We start from the raw sequence: 19,774 nt of genomic DNA on the forward strand, positions 1-19,774 counted from the left end.
GAGCCCACTGCACAGATAGCTCTTTTCCTACTTCCAGGAGTGGAGGTGGGCAATGAGCAGGTACCCTAATGGCAGGTAAGAAGGAGAGGAGCTTTGAGCATAAGGCCGCTGATGCCTATGGGCACCATGAGCCCATGTCAGAGATTGTCCCACCTCCACTCCTGGAAGAAGCAGAGTAGTGATGTAAAATAGAAGCAGGATCCACAGGCACAGGTAAGCTTTAAATGAGCTTTATTGCAGCACAGAGATAGTAGGTCAGCTCCAAGTCCAACCAGGGCTCCAACTGCCAAGAAGGCAGGGGAAGCGCTCCAGAATGCAGAACACAAGAAGAGATCTAGAGTGCAGGCTCAAGGGAGAGCAAAGCACTGTACAACATATCTCCTCTCCTTGCAATTAAAAGAAAAGACAAGAGCAACAGGAAAGGAAATGCTAATGTACATAGTCATCCAAATACATAGGTGGGCGTCGGGAGCGAGGGCTCCTCAAGCAGACATCAGATAAAGAAGAGGAAGGAGGAGCAGGAGTACAAGGTACGGAAGGAGAAACAGGAGTAGTAGAACTGAAATCAAGTACAGACCTATTGTGGTAGGTACACGAGGAAGTGGAAGCATCACCACCACCCACTTCCCCCCGACTAGCTGACAGTGGCAAGGGAGAAGCAGGACAACCAGAAGACAATAAGTAGCCATTACAACCATCTACATTGGCAGGAGGCAGGTCATCAGAAGAAGAAGCTTTACGTTTCTGGTAGAGAGCTACTCTCCGGTAATTCCAGCTCTCACCATTGGATAGAACAATGAAGTTGGGAAAAACTTTCCTAACCTTGTAAGGACCTCTAAATTTACTAAGGCCCTTAGCGAGTCTGCCCGGTTTAACTTTGACCAAGTCACCCACGGAAATGGGCGAGGAGGCACTGTCACGGACCAAAGGAATTTCACTGCTAGAACTCAGCCAAGAAGGGGTCAATTTGCTTGCTGGTGAGCGACCCCGCATTAGCTCAAAAGGAGACTTCTCACCAGACTTGTGGGGTGTGGAGCGGTAAGCCCAAACCAATTCCTGGACACGCTCATTTGAAAAAGAGCCAGACTGCACAAACATCTGAATCACGCCCTTAATCAGGCGATTCACCCTTTCGCAAAGGCCATTGCCCTGTGGGTTGTAAAGACTCGTTTTCTGATGCCTGATGCCACAATCATTAACAAAAGAAGTCATCTTAGAGGACGTGAGTTGCGTCCCGTTATCAGAAATGAGAACAGAAGGATACCCCTCGTTGTTAAAAACACCCTTCAAAAACTTAATGGTAGCATCTGTAGTGATTTCCCTTACAAACTGTACACACAACCATTTTGAAAAACAGTCGATAAGGACAATTGCAAACCGGTGATCGGTAGGAAGCTCACACATGGGGCCTATGAAGTCAATGCATACACTATGCCAAGGAGTATTAGCAAAAGAAATCTTGTGAGTGGAATGGGAGCCTAAAACTTTGAGGCGCTTCTCACCCTCCTTACAGAAACTGCATTTCAATACACAATCCACAGCGTCATTATCAATAGAGGGCCACCAGAAGTTCAATTTGACACGACGTTGCGTGAGACTTTGACCCAGGTGTCCCTCATGGGCCAAGTCTAGAATTCTCTTTCTCAACAAAACAGGGGGAACAAAACGATCACCCCTCATGAGAATATCTTTACCTTCTAAGGACAGTTCATCCAAAATTTTTAAAAAGGGTCTGACAGAAGGACTTACCGCACTTTCTCTCCTGGGACCATTAGAAATGAGACTGATGACGGCCTTCAAGGTCAGATCATCCTCCATACCTTTGGACCAGTCATCACGAGTAAATGTGCCAGCACACACAGACAAGACATCCTCTATTACAGCAACAGCGAGGTCGTCAGACTTGGTCCCAGAACTACAGTCAGTGGAAGGCATAGGGAGTCTAGACAGACAATCCGCTTGGATGTTTTTCCACCCATGAATGAATTCAACCTCACACTGGAAGTCCTGTAGCCGAGAAGCTAGTCTCGCCAACCTGGGAGAACCTTTACCAGCTCCACCAGGAGCAAGGATGTTGACAAGGGGTTTGTGGTCGGTACGTAAAACAAATTTATAACCCCATAAGTATGTTCGAAAGTAACTTGTACCCCAGACCGCAGCAAGAGCTTCGCGCTCTATTACCGAGTAGTTAGACTCAGAAGAGGACAAGGGTCTAGAAGCGAATGCGATTGTCTTTTCGACACCGCCATGTTTCTGTAGAAGAACAGCGCCCAACCCAATGGCACTTGCGTCTACCATCAAGATGGAGGACCGAGTAGTGTCAAAAGGGGTGAGGACATTGGCAGATTTGAGTTCCTTCTTAATCAAATTGAAACAGGATTCGTGATCAGCGGTCCAGGTAAACTTGACACCCTTTTTGAGCAAGGATCTAAGAGAAGCTGTTTTAGAGGCAAAATCTCTTACGAATTTCGAGTAGAACTCGATTAGGCCCATAAAGGACCGAAGTTGATCCTTATCGACCGGGGAGGGTGCAAGCTCAATAGCCTCAATCAAATTCTTTTTGGGTTTAATGCCATCTTCTGACAAACAAAAACCAAGGTATTCTATTTCCTTCAAGAGAAAAGCACACTTCTCTTTCCTTAAAGTCAACCCAGCCTCATCTACTCTATGTAAGACATCCTGTAAAATTTTATTGTGTTCCTGTAAAGAACTACCATAAATCAAAATATCGTCTTGAAAAAATAGCACTTTGTCAAGACCCTTAAAAACTTCAGAGACAAGTCTCTGGAACACGCTAGCAGCTGAGACTAGCCCAAAAGGTAGTCTAGTAAATTGGAAAGTGCCCTCACTAGTGATAAAAGCAGTTAAATGCTTTGAGCTATCGTCCAGACAAATTTGGTGGTAGGCGTGCTTAAGGTCCAACTTACTAAAGAACCTTGCACCTCTAAGGGTTGACACCAATTCGCCAATGTTGGGAAGGGGAAACACGTCAGCTACCACAAACTTATTGAGGGAACGAAGATCCACACAGAACCTGATTTTGTTGTCCGGTTTCTGCGAGATCACAACAGGCGAAATCCAAGGAGATGCTTCAATGGGCTCAATAATCCCCCCTTGGAGCATTTCCTCTAGAGTAGCCTTAACCTCATCTCTCAAAGCAAAGGGCACTCTTCTAACCTTGTGCTGTACGGGCAAACTGCCCTCTTTAAGAATTATGCGATGAGAGTATCCAATAAGTTCACCTAACTGGTCTCTAAAAACATTTTTAAATCTGGCCAAAATGTCTTCCACAGATGAAGTCTCAACTATGGAAACTGGGTTGTCTGACCTGGGATCAACTACTATATGGAGATCGTATTGGTGATGACGGCCCAAGATTGCTGGACCATCAGCTGATATGTAAATTTTTCCATAGGCTGATCTGCCTTTGAATACAATTTCAGCTTCAAAGAAACCCAGCATGTCTATTCTCTCCCCCTGGTAACCAGACGGGAAGATGTCACACACTTTCAAAGCTCTCTTCCCCCAAACATTTTCCAACAGGGAAAAGGGAATTATGGTCCACTTCGACCCTGTATCAACCATGAGCGTAACAGTTTTGCCATCAATTATGAAATCATCTTTGAAAGGATTGCCCCTCTGGTTATCACACGCACACACAGTGTCAGTCAGAACTAAAATTTTGTTCACATCACGTCTTAAAACATCGCATTCATCAACAACCGTAACTTTAGAGTAATTCCTATTCTTACACATTTTAGCAAAGTGTCCCGTTTTACCACACTTTAGACACTCTTTGTTATTTGCATAACAAAACTTCCCATCTAAAGGATGAGAAGTACCACATCTCGAACACATTTTCTGATTATTCTTGTTGAGAGATGTTGCTTGCACATTCTTTCTTTGAAGAATGTATCCTTTTTTTCTGACGATTGCGATGGCGGCAGATTCATCATCGCTATTATCACTTACAATATTTTTATGAGAAACTTCAGTCACCTTGGACTCTAAGCCACTTTTTTGCAGTTCTCTCATGCATTTTTCACTTTCCTCTACAACTTTGGCCAGTTCTATTGCGTCTTTCAATGTTGGGTTCTTAGCTGCCCACAGACGTTCTTGCACCTTCCTATTGTTGGCTTGCACAACCAATTGATCTCTAATTAGCTCGTCTGCCATCTGCCCAAAGTTACATTTAATAGATAATTCACGCAGTCTTGCTACGAATTCGTCAATGCTTTCTTCAGCCAATTGCTTATTTTTATAAAATTTATATCTCTGAAGAATGAGATTCTCTTCCTTGCCAAAACGAGTTTCAAGTCTTGTGACAGCCTCTTTAAATTCGTCAAAATCGGCTTGTGAACCTGCAGGTAGTACTTGTGGTAGGCATCTGAACAACCGCTGCCCCTCTTTACCCAACGTGGTCATCAACAGTGCTTTTTTGCGTTTAGGCGAATAATCCTCACCATCTAGAGCCTCAATATAGTTATGGAACATAACTATCCAGTCCTCCCATGCTATAGGAGGATTGCCTGGCTCTGATAAGAATTGAGGAGGAAGGGCAACATTGATTGATTGTGACATGACTTTTAGTAAATGTCAGTAGGTACAAGGAACAAAGTACACCCAACAGTGGAGCAAACAAGAGTATGAAGCAAATGCTTACTGTTAATGCAGCTGATGGTCTGATTGCTGCTTTGTCACACTCGTTTCATGCGCTTTGAAACGCTCGTTTCCAACAATTCCTACGAGTAAGGAATTGTACACATCAACCTTCGTAGCGTTAAGTGCGTTAAAGCGGAGCTGGGAGGCACTTGCACTGGTTGAAGATTTCGCGTTGAACGCGAAGGTCTTGTGCACCTCGGCGCGTTACTTCGGCGCGTTACCAAGGCAACGGTAATGCCGTCCAAAATGGCCGACAACGTCGTGGCGTCGTGCGTGAGCGTCACGCGTCAGACGCCGACGTTACAAGTCAATAGCTCACGCGCCCTTGACGAACGCGCTCAGAGGCAAAGCGTTGCTTAGCAACTCACCAACAAAGGAAGTTGGTTCGGGTGGCGTCGCTGCTTGTGAAGATCGCGTTGCCAGGATACGCGTTGCAGCAGAGTAGACGTTGATGAAGATGACGTCAACGCTGTGTGGGAAGCAGGAAATGGGCAAAAATACCACAAGTGGATCACCACGAAGTCGCTGTCGCCGAAGAAACGAAGGCCACTCTTCTTCACCAACGCTGAATCACACGCGCAGATTCTTGATGGAGTTGAGACACTACTTCTCTGTAAAACGGGCTCAGGCTGCAGCGGACACAGGAGACAGTGGTCGGACCTCACACCAACTCAAGTCGCCAAATGATGTAAAATAGAAGCAGGATCCACAGGCACAGGTAAGCTTTAAATGAGCTTTATTGCAGCACAGAGATAGTAGGTCAGCTCCAAGTCCAACCAGGGCTCCAACTGCCAAGAAGGCAGGGGAAGCGCTCCAGAATGCAGAACACAAGAAGAGATCTAGAGTGCAGGCTCAAGGGAGAGCAAAGCACTGTACAACAAGTAGCTTTTAGCAAGCTGGTCCCTTCATGCCCATGGCACCATGCTCCCACTGCTCAGATTGCCCATTTCAAGCCCTGGAAGTATGAAAGGATCTTTGAGCAGTCGGTCTCCTGATGCCCACGGGCACGATAAGCCCACAGCACAGATTGCCCAGCTCCACTCCTGGATGAAGAAAAGGAGCTTTGAGCAGCATTCCCCCGATGCCCGATGGCACCATGATCCCACTGCACAGATTGCCCACCTCCACTCCTGGAAGAAGGGAAGGAGCTTTGAGCAGCCGGTCCCCTGATGCCCGCGGGCACGATGAGCCCACTGCACAGATTGCCTACCGCCACGCCTGAAAGAAGGAAAGGAGCTTTGAGAAGCCGATACCTTGATACTGTGGCACAATGAGCCCACTGCACAGATTGCCCACCGCCACGCCTGAAAGAAGGAAAGGAGCTTTGAGAAGCCGATACCTTGATACTGTGGCACAATGAGCCTACTGCACAGATTGCCCACCGCCACGCCTGAAAGAAGGAAAGGAGCTTTGAGAAGCCGATACCTTGATACTGTGGCACAATGAGCCTACTGCACAGATTGCCCACCGCCACGCCTGAAAGAAGGAAAGGAGCTTTGAGAAGCCGATACCTTGATACTGTGGCACAATGAGCCCACTGCACAGATTGCCCACCGCCACGCCTGAAAGAAGGAAAGGAGCTATGAGAAGCCGATACCTTGATACTGTGGCACAATGAGCCCACTGCACAGATTGCCCACCTCCACGCCTGAAAGAAGGAAAGGAGCTTTGAGAAGCCGATACCTTGATACTGTGGCACAATGAGCCCACTGCACAGATTGCCCAACGCCATGCCTGAAAGAAGGAAAGGAGCTTTGAGAAGCCGATACCTTGATACTGTGGCACAATGAGCCCACTGCACAGATTGCCCACCTCCACGCCTGAAAGAAGGAAAGGAGCTTTGAGAAGCCGATACCTTGATACTGTGGCACAATGAGCCCACTGCACAGATTGCCCACCGCCACGCCTGAAAGAAGGAAAGGAGCTTTGAGCAGCCGGTCCCCTGATGCCTGGGCACCATGAGTCACCGCACAGATTGCCCACCTCAGCTCCTGGAAGAAGGAGAGGAGCTCCTATGATCTAAAGAAACGTTTCCGGGAAATTAAACCTTTTCTCCATCTTGCCTGCAAGGGGGATGCCATGCACTGTCCAGAGTTTGTGCCATGAGGTGAAGAGCTCCGTCTAACAGGACAACTTCAGTGGCCCTGTAACAATCAAAGACTTGTAAAACCTCTGCTGACCCACATCACTCAGTGCTGGTAGAAGGCGGGTCCATACCCAGGGAAACTTCAAGCCAAAGTGGTAGATGCAGAGCATCGTGGACCTGGTGAAAGGGCTGGCCCTGCAGCCCCTGAGAATGTGGGACTTATGTGAGGAGCCACTCAGATGTTTCTACAAGCATGCTGAGAGGCCCATCTGCAGGTCATGCAGTGTCGAACTTCGTTCGGGGCAGGCCACATGGAAGGCAGAGGGTACTTGACCACAACGTGAGGGTTGGGGTAATTTGCCACTGATGTCCGTGGCCCATCCTACTATTGTATTGTAATTGCATTTATATAGCGCTTACTACCCCTGAAGAGGCGTCAAAGCGCTTTTTCGGCGAGTAGCAAGCTACTCCGGGACCCATAGAGGATTAGTTTTGAATTAGTATAGTGAAACATGTAAGTACATTTTAAGTGATGGATAGGTTAGTCACTTATTTGGATTTGGAATGATAGAAGAAGGATAGAGGAGGACCATGTTTTGGGTAAGGCTGTACTAAGGCTATCTGAAATCCACAGGGACAGCAATATTAACCATTAAGCGTTATGCAAGGCATATAGTTTCCACTGTACAGGGCAGGGCATGAACTTGGAAGGTGATAACCGACGCAATGCATGATTTGCAGCTTATGCAGTGTGGCTCAGGGCAGTAGACGTTACGTGTTGGCTGTTTCTGGCTACACACACACACACAAGAGCTGCCCTGACATCACTTCTGGGCCTCATCCAGCCCACATCCACATCACCTAACTTACTGCAACACGGTAGAGGCACAAAAGGGTGGATGAATGAAAAGAGTTCCTATCAGTATTGGGAGGTAGGGGGAATTCATCTGTCCTCAGTATTTATCATCTTCTCATTAAACACAGGACTTGTTAAATGACAATCACAGTGTTCTCAACTTCACAAGTCTTTGGAGATTAATTAAAAATAAAATGACGAATTTCAAAAAAAGCGTATTTCTAATACAGTAATTTGCCTGTGGTGTAGCATATTTGCAGCGCTGATTTGAATTGTGAACACACATGTCTCAATGAGTGGATAGTAAATAACAGGATAATAATGGAGCTGACAAAAGCACATTGCATTTGCATCACATAACAGCAAGCCACATTTTTCCGATGCAATCCTCTTTAGAAAGATGCTTTGAAGTCTTATGTTTTATTACATTATACATGTTTTATTTATTCATATACAATACATTTTTTAAGTGCTTATAGCATTGACACTGTGAACTGAGTTGTCTGTACATGCGATCAGAAGCAGAGCAGGAGGAAGGAGGAGCTCAGGGAGAAGAAGAATACTTACATATAGGTTTTTAGGAAGCGGCTTTTAGAGATTATGGGCTAGCACAGAGAAGTGTCTGTCTGCACAACCTGCAAATTAATAGACTTGGAAGGAAAGGAGGCACAGTTTGGTAGAATTAAGGGGTCTGTTTAATATATTATCTGTAGGTAGGTGCCTTACCCAAACTTTTGAAGGTGGGGTACGAGTAAACATACTATTCTTGTTCTAATGGGGAGTCGGTGCAGTGTCGCGTTAGCACACTGGATCTCCTTTTGAAGTCCATGCCTCAAGCAGAACAACTTGAAGTATTCTGAACCCAATGGATATGACTCATTTGTTAATTGGGGTCAAAGACTAGCCTGATCAATTTTTGTACTGACCAGGGTGCTAATGTCAATAGCAATATGTGGGCTGCATGACATGGTTCAACCTCCATAGTGGAAGCTTTTAATTTTGATCATGTATTTGCTTAAGTTTGAAGGAAGAGACGGAAGGCTATAAGACAATATGGGAAAGTGATATCATGACGGTTCATATTTGAGACATATCGCTGGATGGTTGATATTCAGGTCTCAGGATGTTTTTTCAAAAATGCCATGAAGCACAGGGATTAGATCTTTAGGCCATCTGGGTAGATGTTGAATATTTAATTTGCTGGATTATTTGCTCATCCAAAGAGTTTGTGGTAGTGTCTCATGCATCTCTCATAGCGGACCTTGCCCTGTTCCCGTCAGTAGTTGCACAGATAAACTGTCAAAGCACAGACAAGTAATTCCTGTGGCATCTCTAGGGCACACATGAGAACCTACTGATTACCTCAAGGCGACAGTGCAGAATGCCTGTTTGGTTTATGCAATAATGATTAGTTGTGAGATATTTACTGTAGTCTTTGAAAGGTTTAGAGATTAGTCAATGCTTTGTGTGATCCATTTTCTGAAGACTGGAGTTAATGAATTTGGTTATATCAATAGGTTTGGTTGGAATTTGCTTTTTGTTTACATATAATTGTGGCCAAGGGAGAGAAAGCATCCTTCGGGTTAGGAGATACTAAGGGTGTTGATTTGAGGTTATTTCTAAAAGAAGACAGCAATTGAGTAGATAGGTTTTCGAAGAGGTCTGTTGAGCAAGGTATTGGTGGCATATGGGGAGTATTTGGAAAACAGCATCCTTGATTTTGAAGTTATATTTGTTTTATCTATATCTACTTTAGGATAAATGTAGTGGCTACTCCATAGTCACTTTTGTGGATAAGCTAGTATGGATAAACTCAATGTTACTCTTTTTTTGTTACACTCCATTTCCCATTGGCCCACAGCAGGACAAAGTTAAGGTGCGAGTCCTTCTGTGAGCCACAGATAGGCTGGGGCTGTACTCCATACCCAACAGTCCAGTCTGGTGCTGTTTTTATTTTTACCTGAGCAGAGGTATTTCCTTTTCTAGTAACAAAATAAAGATGTATTCTGTAATATTGAGTTTGTGATACCATAATATCATAACCATTATATCGAAAGGTAAGTGCATACAGGGAAGAAAAGATTTACTATCTATAACTTCACATGTACATACCTTGAAGATGTATATTTCAAGGTACATATATGTGGTGTAGTTAGGTATAGAAAGTCTGTACTTACTAATCTGTCGCTATTTTGGTTATAATATTAAGGTATAACAATATTCGCTATTCAATACGTGCACCCACGTCCCCAAACACAGGATGAGTATGGTTTTTTAGGTGAGTCCAACATCCTGGCATTCTTTCAGTTAGTGACTGGTGTAGATGCACCAGTGATTCAATTGCAGCCCAATCCTCCCACAGCCGAGGGTGATGGAGTCAGGATCTAAAGAGAGGCGAGGTAATATTGTTTGTTGTTAACCAGTATGTGGACAAGGGAGTAAGTCATACTTATAGAGACATGATAAGAGAAAAGCAGATTTGCAACTTTCAGAGTCTTATCACCTTAGGTGCGGCGCAAATATCCCTCCCCAGTGCTGCGCTGTCCATTGGAACTAGTGCTGAATTGACGTCCAATGTTCGCGCGCAGCACTGGGGAGGTAGTGCTGCCGTCGGCCAACGCCACGACGCAGCACTTAAGAGGTTAAAGAAGAAGTCACTTGGTGATTTAAAAACAAAAAAGTTACTTTTGCGGGTCAGCTGGGTGAAAATTCATCAGGATGTTGGGTTTCATTGGCTTAGTGGCGAATACTAAGGTACTATGCAGAGAAAGAGGCAGAACACTCAGCTGTTGGACAAACCACAGGTAGGTAAAACCTTTCAAGTTTACCATAAAGTGGTGTTGTGGCATTGACGGAGTGAATGTTGAATGGAGTGAAAGGTCCTTCATGTGATTGGTGGGATTGGATCAGTGATGCCAAAGAGGAGTATGTTTAACTGGTGTCCTGCTGGGGGAGAGTTCCTTTGTTGTGGTTGAGTTTGAGAAGATAGTTTGTAACTTTGGGTGACTCGTGAGGTTGAAACTGAATTGCTGTAGGAGAATAGATGGTGGTTGGGATACCATATAAAGTGCATGTAAGATTACAGACTGTAAAATATACATGTTGCAAATCAGTAAATACAATTTATTTTTGTATTTGGTGAATTCAATTGTGCACGATTCCAGACTGCTCTCCCACCTCTTCTGACTCCATCCGCACATATATACCATATTTTCGATAATAGCATTTGTCAGTTATCTGAAGATCTGTGCTGAAGATGCTCTTGGAATAAAAGTCTGGGATTTGAACAATCAGGAGAAAGTTTTCCCCCTTGTAGACAGGAATGGTCAGTCGTGTCGTCTGAAGCGCTGTTCTTTTGAGTCCTGTAACATCAGATGTCAGAGCCCAGCTCTGCACATTGCTTGTCTGATATATGACTGGCTAAGGACTCAATGATGTCAAGCAGCAAGGGCTGACTCAGGAACCGCAGATTCGGCAACTTGGAGACCTTGAAAGGAAGAGGGAGGAGAAACAAAAAAGAGGGACAAATGATAAAGGATTCAACAAAAGATGGGGAAATGTCAGGTGGAAAAACACTGCAGCGGCCGTGAGGGACTAGAAAAATAGATAGCTATAAACCCGGTGTTAAACATTTTGCCTTCCTAAAACCTAATCTTGGACACCTTCTTTCTCCCCGGGGTGCTCACTAAAGTAAGACTTACCCCAGCCCCTCAGTGAGTTTTAATGTATATTATACGTTTTTAAAATATTTAAATGTGTTTGTGGTAAGAGCACACACTGCAATAAATTGTCCAATAACAGCAACATAGTTATTGCTTTAAACATAAAATGGTTCAAATGTTTGTGCAGAAGTCAATGTTACTCACCTGAATGTTTTTTCCATTACACTCTAGTAAGCTGTCAACTCTTGGGACCACTGCTACCTAGTCACTGGACCGTGAATTTCCAAAGCAATTAAAAAGACAGGAAGACATGGGGAGCACAACACAACTAACCACTCAGATCAGATACAGGAAAGGATCATGGCTACTAACCGAGACTGTGTTGGCTTATCCTCAATTCAATGCCTTTACTATTCCCAACTTGTGACAGATTTCAAAATAAGAAATATTTTGAAGCTGCATAATAGACCTCTGCTACAGTAGGCTATTCGGCTATTAGAATATTCTCCTCCTATATCAAGAGGTTTAAAAATCCCAAAGTTTCTCCCTCCTCTCTTTCACTGCTCCTGGTGTCCATGTTTCAGTACTGACACAATTGTCTCAATGTGTAAGGCAGAAGAGAGGCAGAGGGTGTGGAGGCTTCCCTCTCCCATGAGGCTAGTTCCGGCTAATACCACTGTACGCCACAGAAAGTGAGAGGGGGATTTTCAGCTTATTTTCCTCCCTCACTGCTTCCTTCTCCCTCAACCCCCTTGCACAATACCACATCCTGAGGAGCAGTAGAATAAGAGGTTACAGATTAGGTATCGAAATAGTGAGGAGCGTGGTCCTATTCAGAAGTTTATAGAACGCAGTCACTCAACTGTGTTCAATAAAAAATCTCAACATTCTGTTGTAATCGTTTTTATTTTCTCCTCATAGTTCACAAACATACCCTCCTCTCGCTTCGTGCTTCTTTATCTAATGTACACCTTACGAGTCTTGAAGTGCTGGAATCCTATTAGTTACAGAATCTTTGAGGGGGGGTGGGGGGTGTAGCTGTAATATATTCTGGTTCTTTTAATGTTATGTTTTGTGTTGCAGTATTTGTAAAGGCTGATCTGCATCACAGTTTTTAGGTCTATGTAGAGCGACAGTCACCTTATTGACTGGTAGAGTAGCGCTCTATAAAAATGCAAAATAAAATATTAAATAGCACACTTATACAAACAACAGGTGACTTAAGGAATACCATAGGTGCACCTCTGAATCTGGGTGAAAAGAATACAACACAGGCATAGGTGTTGGTAGTCTTATGGATCTACAACTCAAAGTGGCAGGCAGTCTTAAACTATAAAGGTGGTTGCACAGGCATGCCCAAAGCAATGCTAATATCCCATTGAGGATGTGGTTTGCTTAATGAGCAATCAATGAGTTAGAAAGATACAGAAACTAATCAGTATTATTTCTATTCAATCGACTAACTGAGACTGATAGGGTTCTCATCAGGACCCATCAGCACAACCTAAACAGTTTTCTGTGGCATTGCGATGATAGTCTTGTTGGAAGGAGACAAGTGCATAATACCTACTTTAGGAACTAGAGTTTCCTCAAACAGAAATGTGGGTCCTGTAGTCAGAAAGGAAAATTATCCATCCTGCCAAGATGAGGGTAAAGTCTCATGTCTGCTTCAATTTCTGGATTGTTCAGCGTCCGTTCATGTTTCAAACTTCTGACAATTGCTGTAGATATTTGTAGATCAATGGTGGGCTGTGGTGTCTAGTTTCCACTTTTGAAAAATTGTTGGCTTCCTCCACATTCATCACTGGCCTAAACTGCAAAGCCACAGACTCCGAGAGCGTATTTACAATCTGTGTGTTTGAATGAAAAGTGTTGCACTATTAAGAGTGCATACCACGACTTTCTTTCCTTGGACCAATAGCAAAAGGAATATCAGGAAAGAATGCTCCACTGTCAACATCCCAATGTGTGGTTATCATAGGGTGCACAGTAAAAGTCTGAGCTGAATGGGGTGGGTCAGTTGTAACAGAGGCTTTACGGGATTGTGCGTAGAACACTAGTTACATGAAAGGGTTCCTCCTGGGTCTACCAAAGTAAAGTCGGGAGTGGGGTTAGTGAAATCTGCAGCTCTATATACCAAGGATTCTCTTTCTGGACCCATTAAGTGGGGAGCGGTAACTATTCCTCCAGCAACACTTGACTTGAATACTGCCCTATGGAAGCAAAAGGAATTCCACTACCAAGTCCCCTTCTAACTACCTAAATATATAAAATATGCCTTTTCTCATGGAAGAGATGGATGTACATGTCTTGGTTGGAAGCGGGGCATCTTCTTAAACTACTGGCTGAACTAGTAGCCCGAGGTCGAACACCTACCAGTACAGTCACGCTATCTGGGTTTCATGCCACGAGCAGCTGTGCTTTATAGCACCATTCTGATCGAGCAATGGTTGTTCAGAAGTTCTTCTGCATGTTGCTCAAAGTGCCCTAATGGGAGTGAATTTTCTGCCTCAGCACCCAATGAGCATTTATTACTAGAGAGAGAAATGCCATAACAAGATAGCGCCCAGGATTTTGAGCCCATAACAATCAATGTTGGGTACATGATGTTACATGTCTAAAGAAATGCCACTACCCTGAGCATACACATGATGCCAGGACTGGTCTTTATATCCCCCCCGCCCCCCCCCCCCCCAAGAGCATAACTTTCTTATGTACAGTCCTAAACCACACACCCATGTCTCAAGAATATGCAGATGTTGTTTGTCCCAACCTTCTGTTACTTAGAGCTGAACTAAACATAAAGCAGTCCGCAGTTTCCAGTCTGCTACACAACTCAAGCTCTCAAACTTAAGGCAAGAAGCATAAACGACCAAATCTGCTGCACTACAGAGCCAATAAGACCCACAGTCCCACCCTCCTAGCAAGGAGGCATGGAAGGTGAAAGAGGGAGGGCTGTGACCAGTAATAGTGTATGCACAATCAATTCTTCTTTGTTGCTTGGTAGAATAGGTCTCTAATCATAGTGTCTGTAACTCTTCAAACCGAGTGTGTGTATTACAACAATCATATCAGTCACAGTGCATTTTAACCACTAATATTTTTAAGTTGACCTTAAATATGATGTTTTTTTGGGGCAGACATGTTCTGTAAATATTAGTTAATCCTTATTTCACCATAGTACACAATATCATCGACAGAATAAACATAGAGGTAACCTCTAGTCTATTATGTTAATATTCTGCCCCTCTCTTAAAGAAAAATAGAAAAATTAAAGCAAATTGGTCCAAAATAACAAAATATTCCCTACACTATTTATTCCTGGTTCTTTCCTAAACTCTTGATGAATGCAGTGTCAATAATTTCACGAACAAGTTTTATTCCAATAGATTAAAAGTATACTCTGCAAAAGAAAAGGCAGACATAAAAAAATAGAGTGGATACCAAATAATACTTTTCAATAGGTACGTATCAGTTGCTGGAATAATACACATGTAAAGAATGGTAGTTTGTTGGGTGTCATACTCGGATGGCTGGGGTGATGCAAGTCAGGCCTAAGATACAGTGGTAGAACTGAGGGAATAGGAGTAGTGAGAAGCAGTTGTCAGACATTAAAATAAGGTCACATGTACAAAGTATTTTAGTGGATAAAAGAAGCCCAGAAACAGTGTTCATGAGTACCTGTAAAATTCTATAGTTGTGCAGTATTTGCAAAATATAAGCCAACAGTGCTAGATTGAGGTGTGCTGGTCAAGTTGCGCAATTCAAAACACTTTATTAGAAGAGGCAGTGCATGTCAGAAATGAGCTGCTTGGGTGTCAATCATAGTGCTGGAATAGGAGAGGAAAAGCAAATTGGGATTCAGAAACAGAGGCAGTGTTGCACATTCCTCCGTAACTGATAAGCTAGGGGGGTGAATATTAAGTGTATGGGGGCACACTGGCAAATTTCGAACTTTTGGAATATTCAGGAGATTGACCATCTACCCTGCAGATGAAGAGACAATTTCTCTCTTGGGGACAGTTCACTAGGACTTTCTGGCTTCTTAAAGTTGGGATAAAAGTGCTCTGGAAGCACACCTTTCAGGTATTGAACCCCTCATCCCACTCGACGAGCAGGTCCGAATGACGAAGCATTCCAGCTCGGTGGGTGAGGGACACTGTATCCTAAAAATAATGCCCACTTATTAGGGAACATCCCTGGGTCATTATCTGCCAGTAGTCTAGTAAACAATTGGCAGCAATACTGTTACAAACGTGGTACTTTTGTTACAGATTTCATGATTTGGCGGGGGACTTGATGCCGACAGGAATGGGAACCTTCTGGTGAGGCTCCATGGCGGCTCGGGAGAGTTGTACTCCTTTCTACCGGACATGCTCCACCGGCACCGCCGTGCTTACCTCCATGCAGCCATGAAATTGCCTGCAGTTGTTTGCGGAACCTGAAATTCCTCTGTACTGAGCGGTGAGCCGTGTTTTTTCTTCACAACTGGCTGGCGCGTTTTCTCACAGGACTCTCACCCACCATTTTGTTTTCACTGCTTTCATGATTTCCTCATTTAAATAAGCAGTGGAGGTGTTTTTGAGCACGCAAGATTGTTTTTTTAACATATTTTTCTGCTGCCAATTATATCAGGAACCTGTCATTTTGTGCACAAAACAGCAGTTTCATCTTTATTTGATCTTTTTATTTAGTTCCTCCTCAGTGACATTTTCAATGATTCTTTTTCTTCCTGTGTGAGTTCATTGAGGTCATGATGCATTAACTTTCAAACACATTTGTGACCCTTACAGCAGTCCTACTTTGAGTGTTGTTTCTATGATATTCTGCCTTTTTTCAAGATACATCTCTTTAATATAAAGTGCTTGCTGTTTCCTTGACTTTTTGTGCATGGGGAGGACAAGGCCTGTTCGTCGTGTTGTCAACACCTTTCCTTCTCCTCTGTCTGTGGTGGATTATAAGCCTTACAGTGCTCTTCAGGAGACTATGGCTGAGTCAGAGAAAGGTGTGGTATCGCTTTCAATAAATGCAACGTACTCAAATATTCCACTTCCTACTTGTGAGAATTGGGGGTCTCTTGTTGAGGCACTTTTGACTAAATAGGGACCCTTGCTTCTAGTCAGGGTAAAGGGGTACACACTGTTGATAACCCCTGCTCACCCCCTTGGTAGCTTGGCACGAGCAGACAGGCTTATCCCCACGGCAATATGTAAAGTACTTGCACCACCACCCACAATAACACTGTGAAACACCACACAGGGACACCATACAGGTAATTATGAAAAATAGATTCTTTATATAGAAATTAGGCAAGATCAAAAGCAAGGCCAACATACACACTGATCTCTTGTAGCCAAAAAAAAAAATGTCTTGTAGTGTTCTCTTGATTTATAGTTCAATTGTCAAAAAGCGCAATCCCACAAGGGGGGACTCAATTAAAAATAATTCAGGCAGTCTGGGTGTCCCGGTACTGCCGCGAATATCTGGCAATGTGGCTTAAATAGAAAAATGGGACTCTGACCTTTACTTAAGCCCCGCTGCCCCCAATTATCGGATACAGCTGCCAATCTCAGTCAGGCAACCAGCACCCCACACAGCGCACCGGCAGTGCACTCAGTAAGCACTGCGGTAGGCGCGAACTCCCGCAAGGGGCCGGAGCCAGTTACCTGAAAGGCATGCGCTGGGCAGTCCGGGCGGCTCAATGGGGCTTCCCTGCGAGGCAGGCTCCTTCTTCTTGGCACTCCCCGGCCTCCGGCGCAGCTCTCTTTGTTCCGGCCGAAGCGTAGGGAAGCCCTCAAGGCAAGATTAGTTTTCTTTCCGTCTCCCGCCGTAGGCTTAGCTCTCTTCTCTTCCGGCAGGACGTGGGGGAAGCCCTCGGGTTGGGACCAAAAGGAGCGTGGCACGCCGATGATGCTGCTGAACTCCCAGGTGGCTGGAGGAGGAAATCTCTGGTAGCTGGGGCCAATCCCAGCGCGGCACAGCGGTGAAGCGTTACTGCAGCTCTTCTCTCCACGGCGAACCCGGCCTCTGGCTATTTAGCTCGAGATGCAACGGTGAAGACAAAAGGGGAGATTGCACAGCACGCTTGGCAAACGGGGGCTGGTGGTGAAAAGATACCGGCCCCCTCAGTCCGTACTTCTCCTCACGGGTGCTTTCCTTGTGTGCAGACTGCACACCGAAGGACAGACCACCCACCGGCACCGACTGCACCCCAACACGCACTCAGCTTGCAAGTAAAAGTTGTTTCTGGGAATCTTGATATCCCTGTGTTTCCAACAGGAGGCCAGCTCTTCTCAGGCCCTTGGCGACTCTAGTCAGACACAGCAAAGTCTTGGTTTCAAGCAGGTGGGGGGAATCACAGCACACAGCAAAGTCCCCTTTTTCTCTCCTTTAGTTGAATCAATAAAACAGCAGGTCAGCCCCAGAGCACACAGCAAGGGTAATCTTCCTTCTTAGTTTCTCCAGCTGTTCTTCTTCCGGCAGAGGTTCCTCTTGATTGTAGAAGTCTAATTTTCAAGGGGTCTCAGTCCTACTTTTATTCCCCTGAAGTCATTGTTCTTCATGTGTTGGGGGTTCGGGACCCAGTTCAAACCAGTCCTGGGGGCACTCTGCCAGTGCACAACTTCTTCCTTTGAGAAAGGGGGCCAGGGTCCTCAGACGCCCAGCAGGAGGTGGAACCATTCCTTCGTGGAGGCAGGCACAGCCCCACTCAGCTACAGGGATCTCCCCACCAACCTCTCTAAATGCAGATTGGCCTATTCAGCCTAGGGCTGACGAACTCAGACTCCTGGAGCTAAGACGCTTCACCAGCGCCTGTCACTCCCCAAAGCCAGACAGTCAATCCACAACCAGGCAGAGGCACACAGGAAGGTTTGAACAGAAAAATAGCAACTTTCTAAAAGTGCTATTTATAAGTGCAGGATTTAACAAGCATTTACAATGCAATGGTCTCGCATTATTAAAGGTAGAGCTATTGGCATTGCTCATGACATTTTTTTTCATAAAACATAAATAAATGGTATTGTCATTTACAATGGCAATAGGTGAGCATTAGAGAGTAGTAGAGAGTATTCGTGGACACAGAGCCACACACATACAGAGAGCCCCCCACACACACACAGCGAGCCACACACACACACACACACACACAGCAATCCCCACCACACACACAGCGAGCCCCACACACACACACAGCGAGCCCCACACACACACACAGCGAGCCACACACACACACAGCAAGCCACACACACACACACAGCGAGCCACACACACACACAGCGAACCACACACACACACACAGCGAGCCACACACACACACACACACAGAGCGCCACACACACACAGAGCCACCCACACAGAGCCAACCACACAGAGCCACCCACACAAAGCCACCCACACACACAGAGCCACCCACACAGTCATTCACATAGAGCCACCCACACACACACACACACACAGAGCCACCCTCACACAGACCCACCTACACACACACAGAGCCACCCTCACACAGACCCACCTACACACACAGAGCCACACACACACACACATACACACAAGCCACACTCATGCATACACACAGACCCTCCTACACACGATGCATACAGTCCAGAACGAGGCATGCAAAGACTTGCTGTAAACAGTCAGCATCTCGACCCAACTAACTCGCTACAGATTTAGACATGTCCTCAAAATGGCTAGAACCCAGTGCCAAACTAGCTTAGACATGACTGGGTGAATTCAAGCTACAATTCTATAATGCGATATGGTCAACTCAAGATGTCAGCCTGTATTTTTGAAAATGTGTTTTATTTTTTTAAAGTCTTTGTTACATGAACAATTCAGAAAGTGTTTGTCGTCAAGGGAGTGTTACTGTTCACGCCCACGTGTTATATACAATGCGAGCGAGCGCGAATGAGCCTAAATATTTACATCCAGTAAAATGAATCAGTGCCGGGGGTAGTAAGTGCTATATGAATACAATTGCAATGTTCTCACAATTTTAACATGCAACTAGATTTCTGGTCCAGGCTTTATTGCGTGCCTTCTAGGTAGTTTTTGCTTCTCATTATGCACGCAGCACTACAGTTCCCACAATGCAATGTGCAAAGCAGACATGGATACTCTAGTCATGCCTGACACGCAATTACCTGAGATTTGTTTCCCATTACAAGTAGGGCCTCGAGTATCGCGGGGCTGACTGAGCGTGCCAGACAGACACACGCCGTTTAATAACACCAGGCAGTCTAGGCAGATTGTTCGTCCTCTGGCTCTGTAGCTATTCAACCAACAGAAACGCTTGGCTTCTTTTTGCTGTAATAAGTGATCCAGATTTACATTTTAACCTGGGGTGCTCTGTTTTTTCTGGAACAGAACCTATCGCAAGACCCCGATTTATTTTATTTGCAAACGCCAAACTCATTTTTTTTTCTTTTTGATATATCATCTGATTTGGTATGTGCACACTGGAAGGAATCGCAGATGTTTACGTTAGCTTGTTGTGTTCCTGCG

General features: G+C 44.8%; 1 protein-coding gene across 3 annotated transcripts in view; it reads right to left on the bottom strand.

Moving 5' to 3' along the window:
* Positions 1-8,022: 8,022 nt before the first annotated feature.
* Positions 8,023-19,774, bottom strand: part of LZTR1 (leucine zipper like post translational regulator 1) — a 201,651-nt gene continuing 189,899 nt past the window's right edge. For 2 of the 3 annotated variants that reach the window (XM_086943316.1, XM_086943315.1), the window contains one exon: positions 8,023-11,091. In XM_086943316.1, coding sequence (XP_086799442.1) covers positions 10,975-11,091 — 117 coding nt within the window. In that variant the 3' untranslated portion in view covers positions 8,023-10,974. The remainder of the gene's footprint in view (positions 11,092-19,774) is intronic. The other variant, XR_015300907.1, reaches the window with a different exon arrangement.

This window comes from Lissotriton vulgaris, chromosome 11 (genome assembly GCF_964263255.1).
Source record: "Lissotriton vulgaris chromosome 11, aLisVul1.2, whole genome shotgun sequence".
NCBI classification, from domain to species: Eukaryota; Metazoa; Chordata; class Amphibia; order Caudata; family Salamandridae; genus Lissotriton; species Lissotriton vulgaris.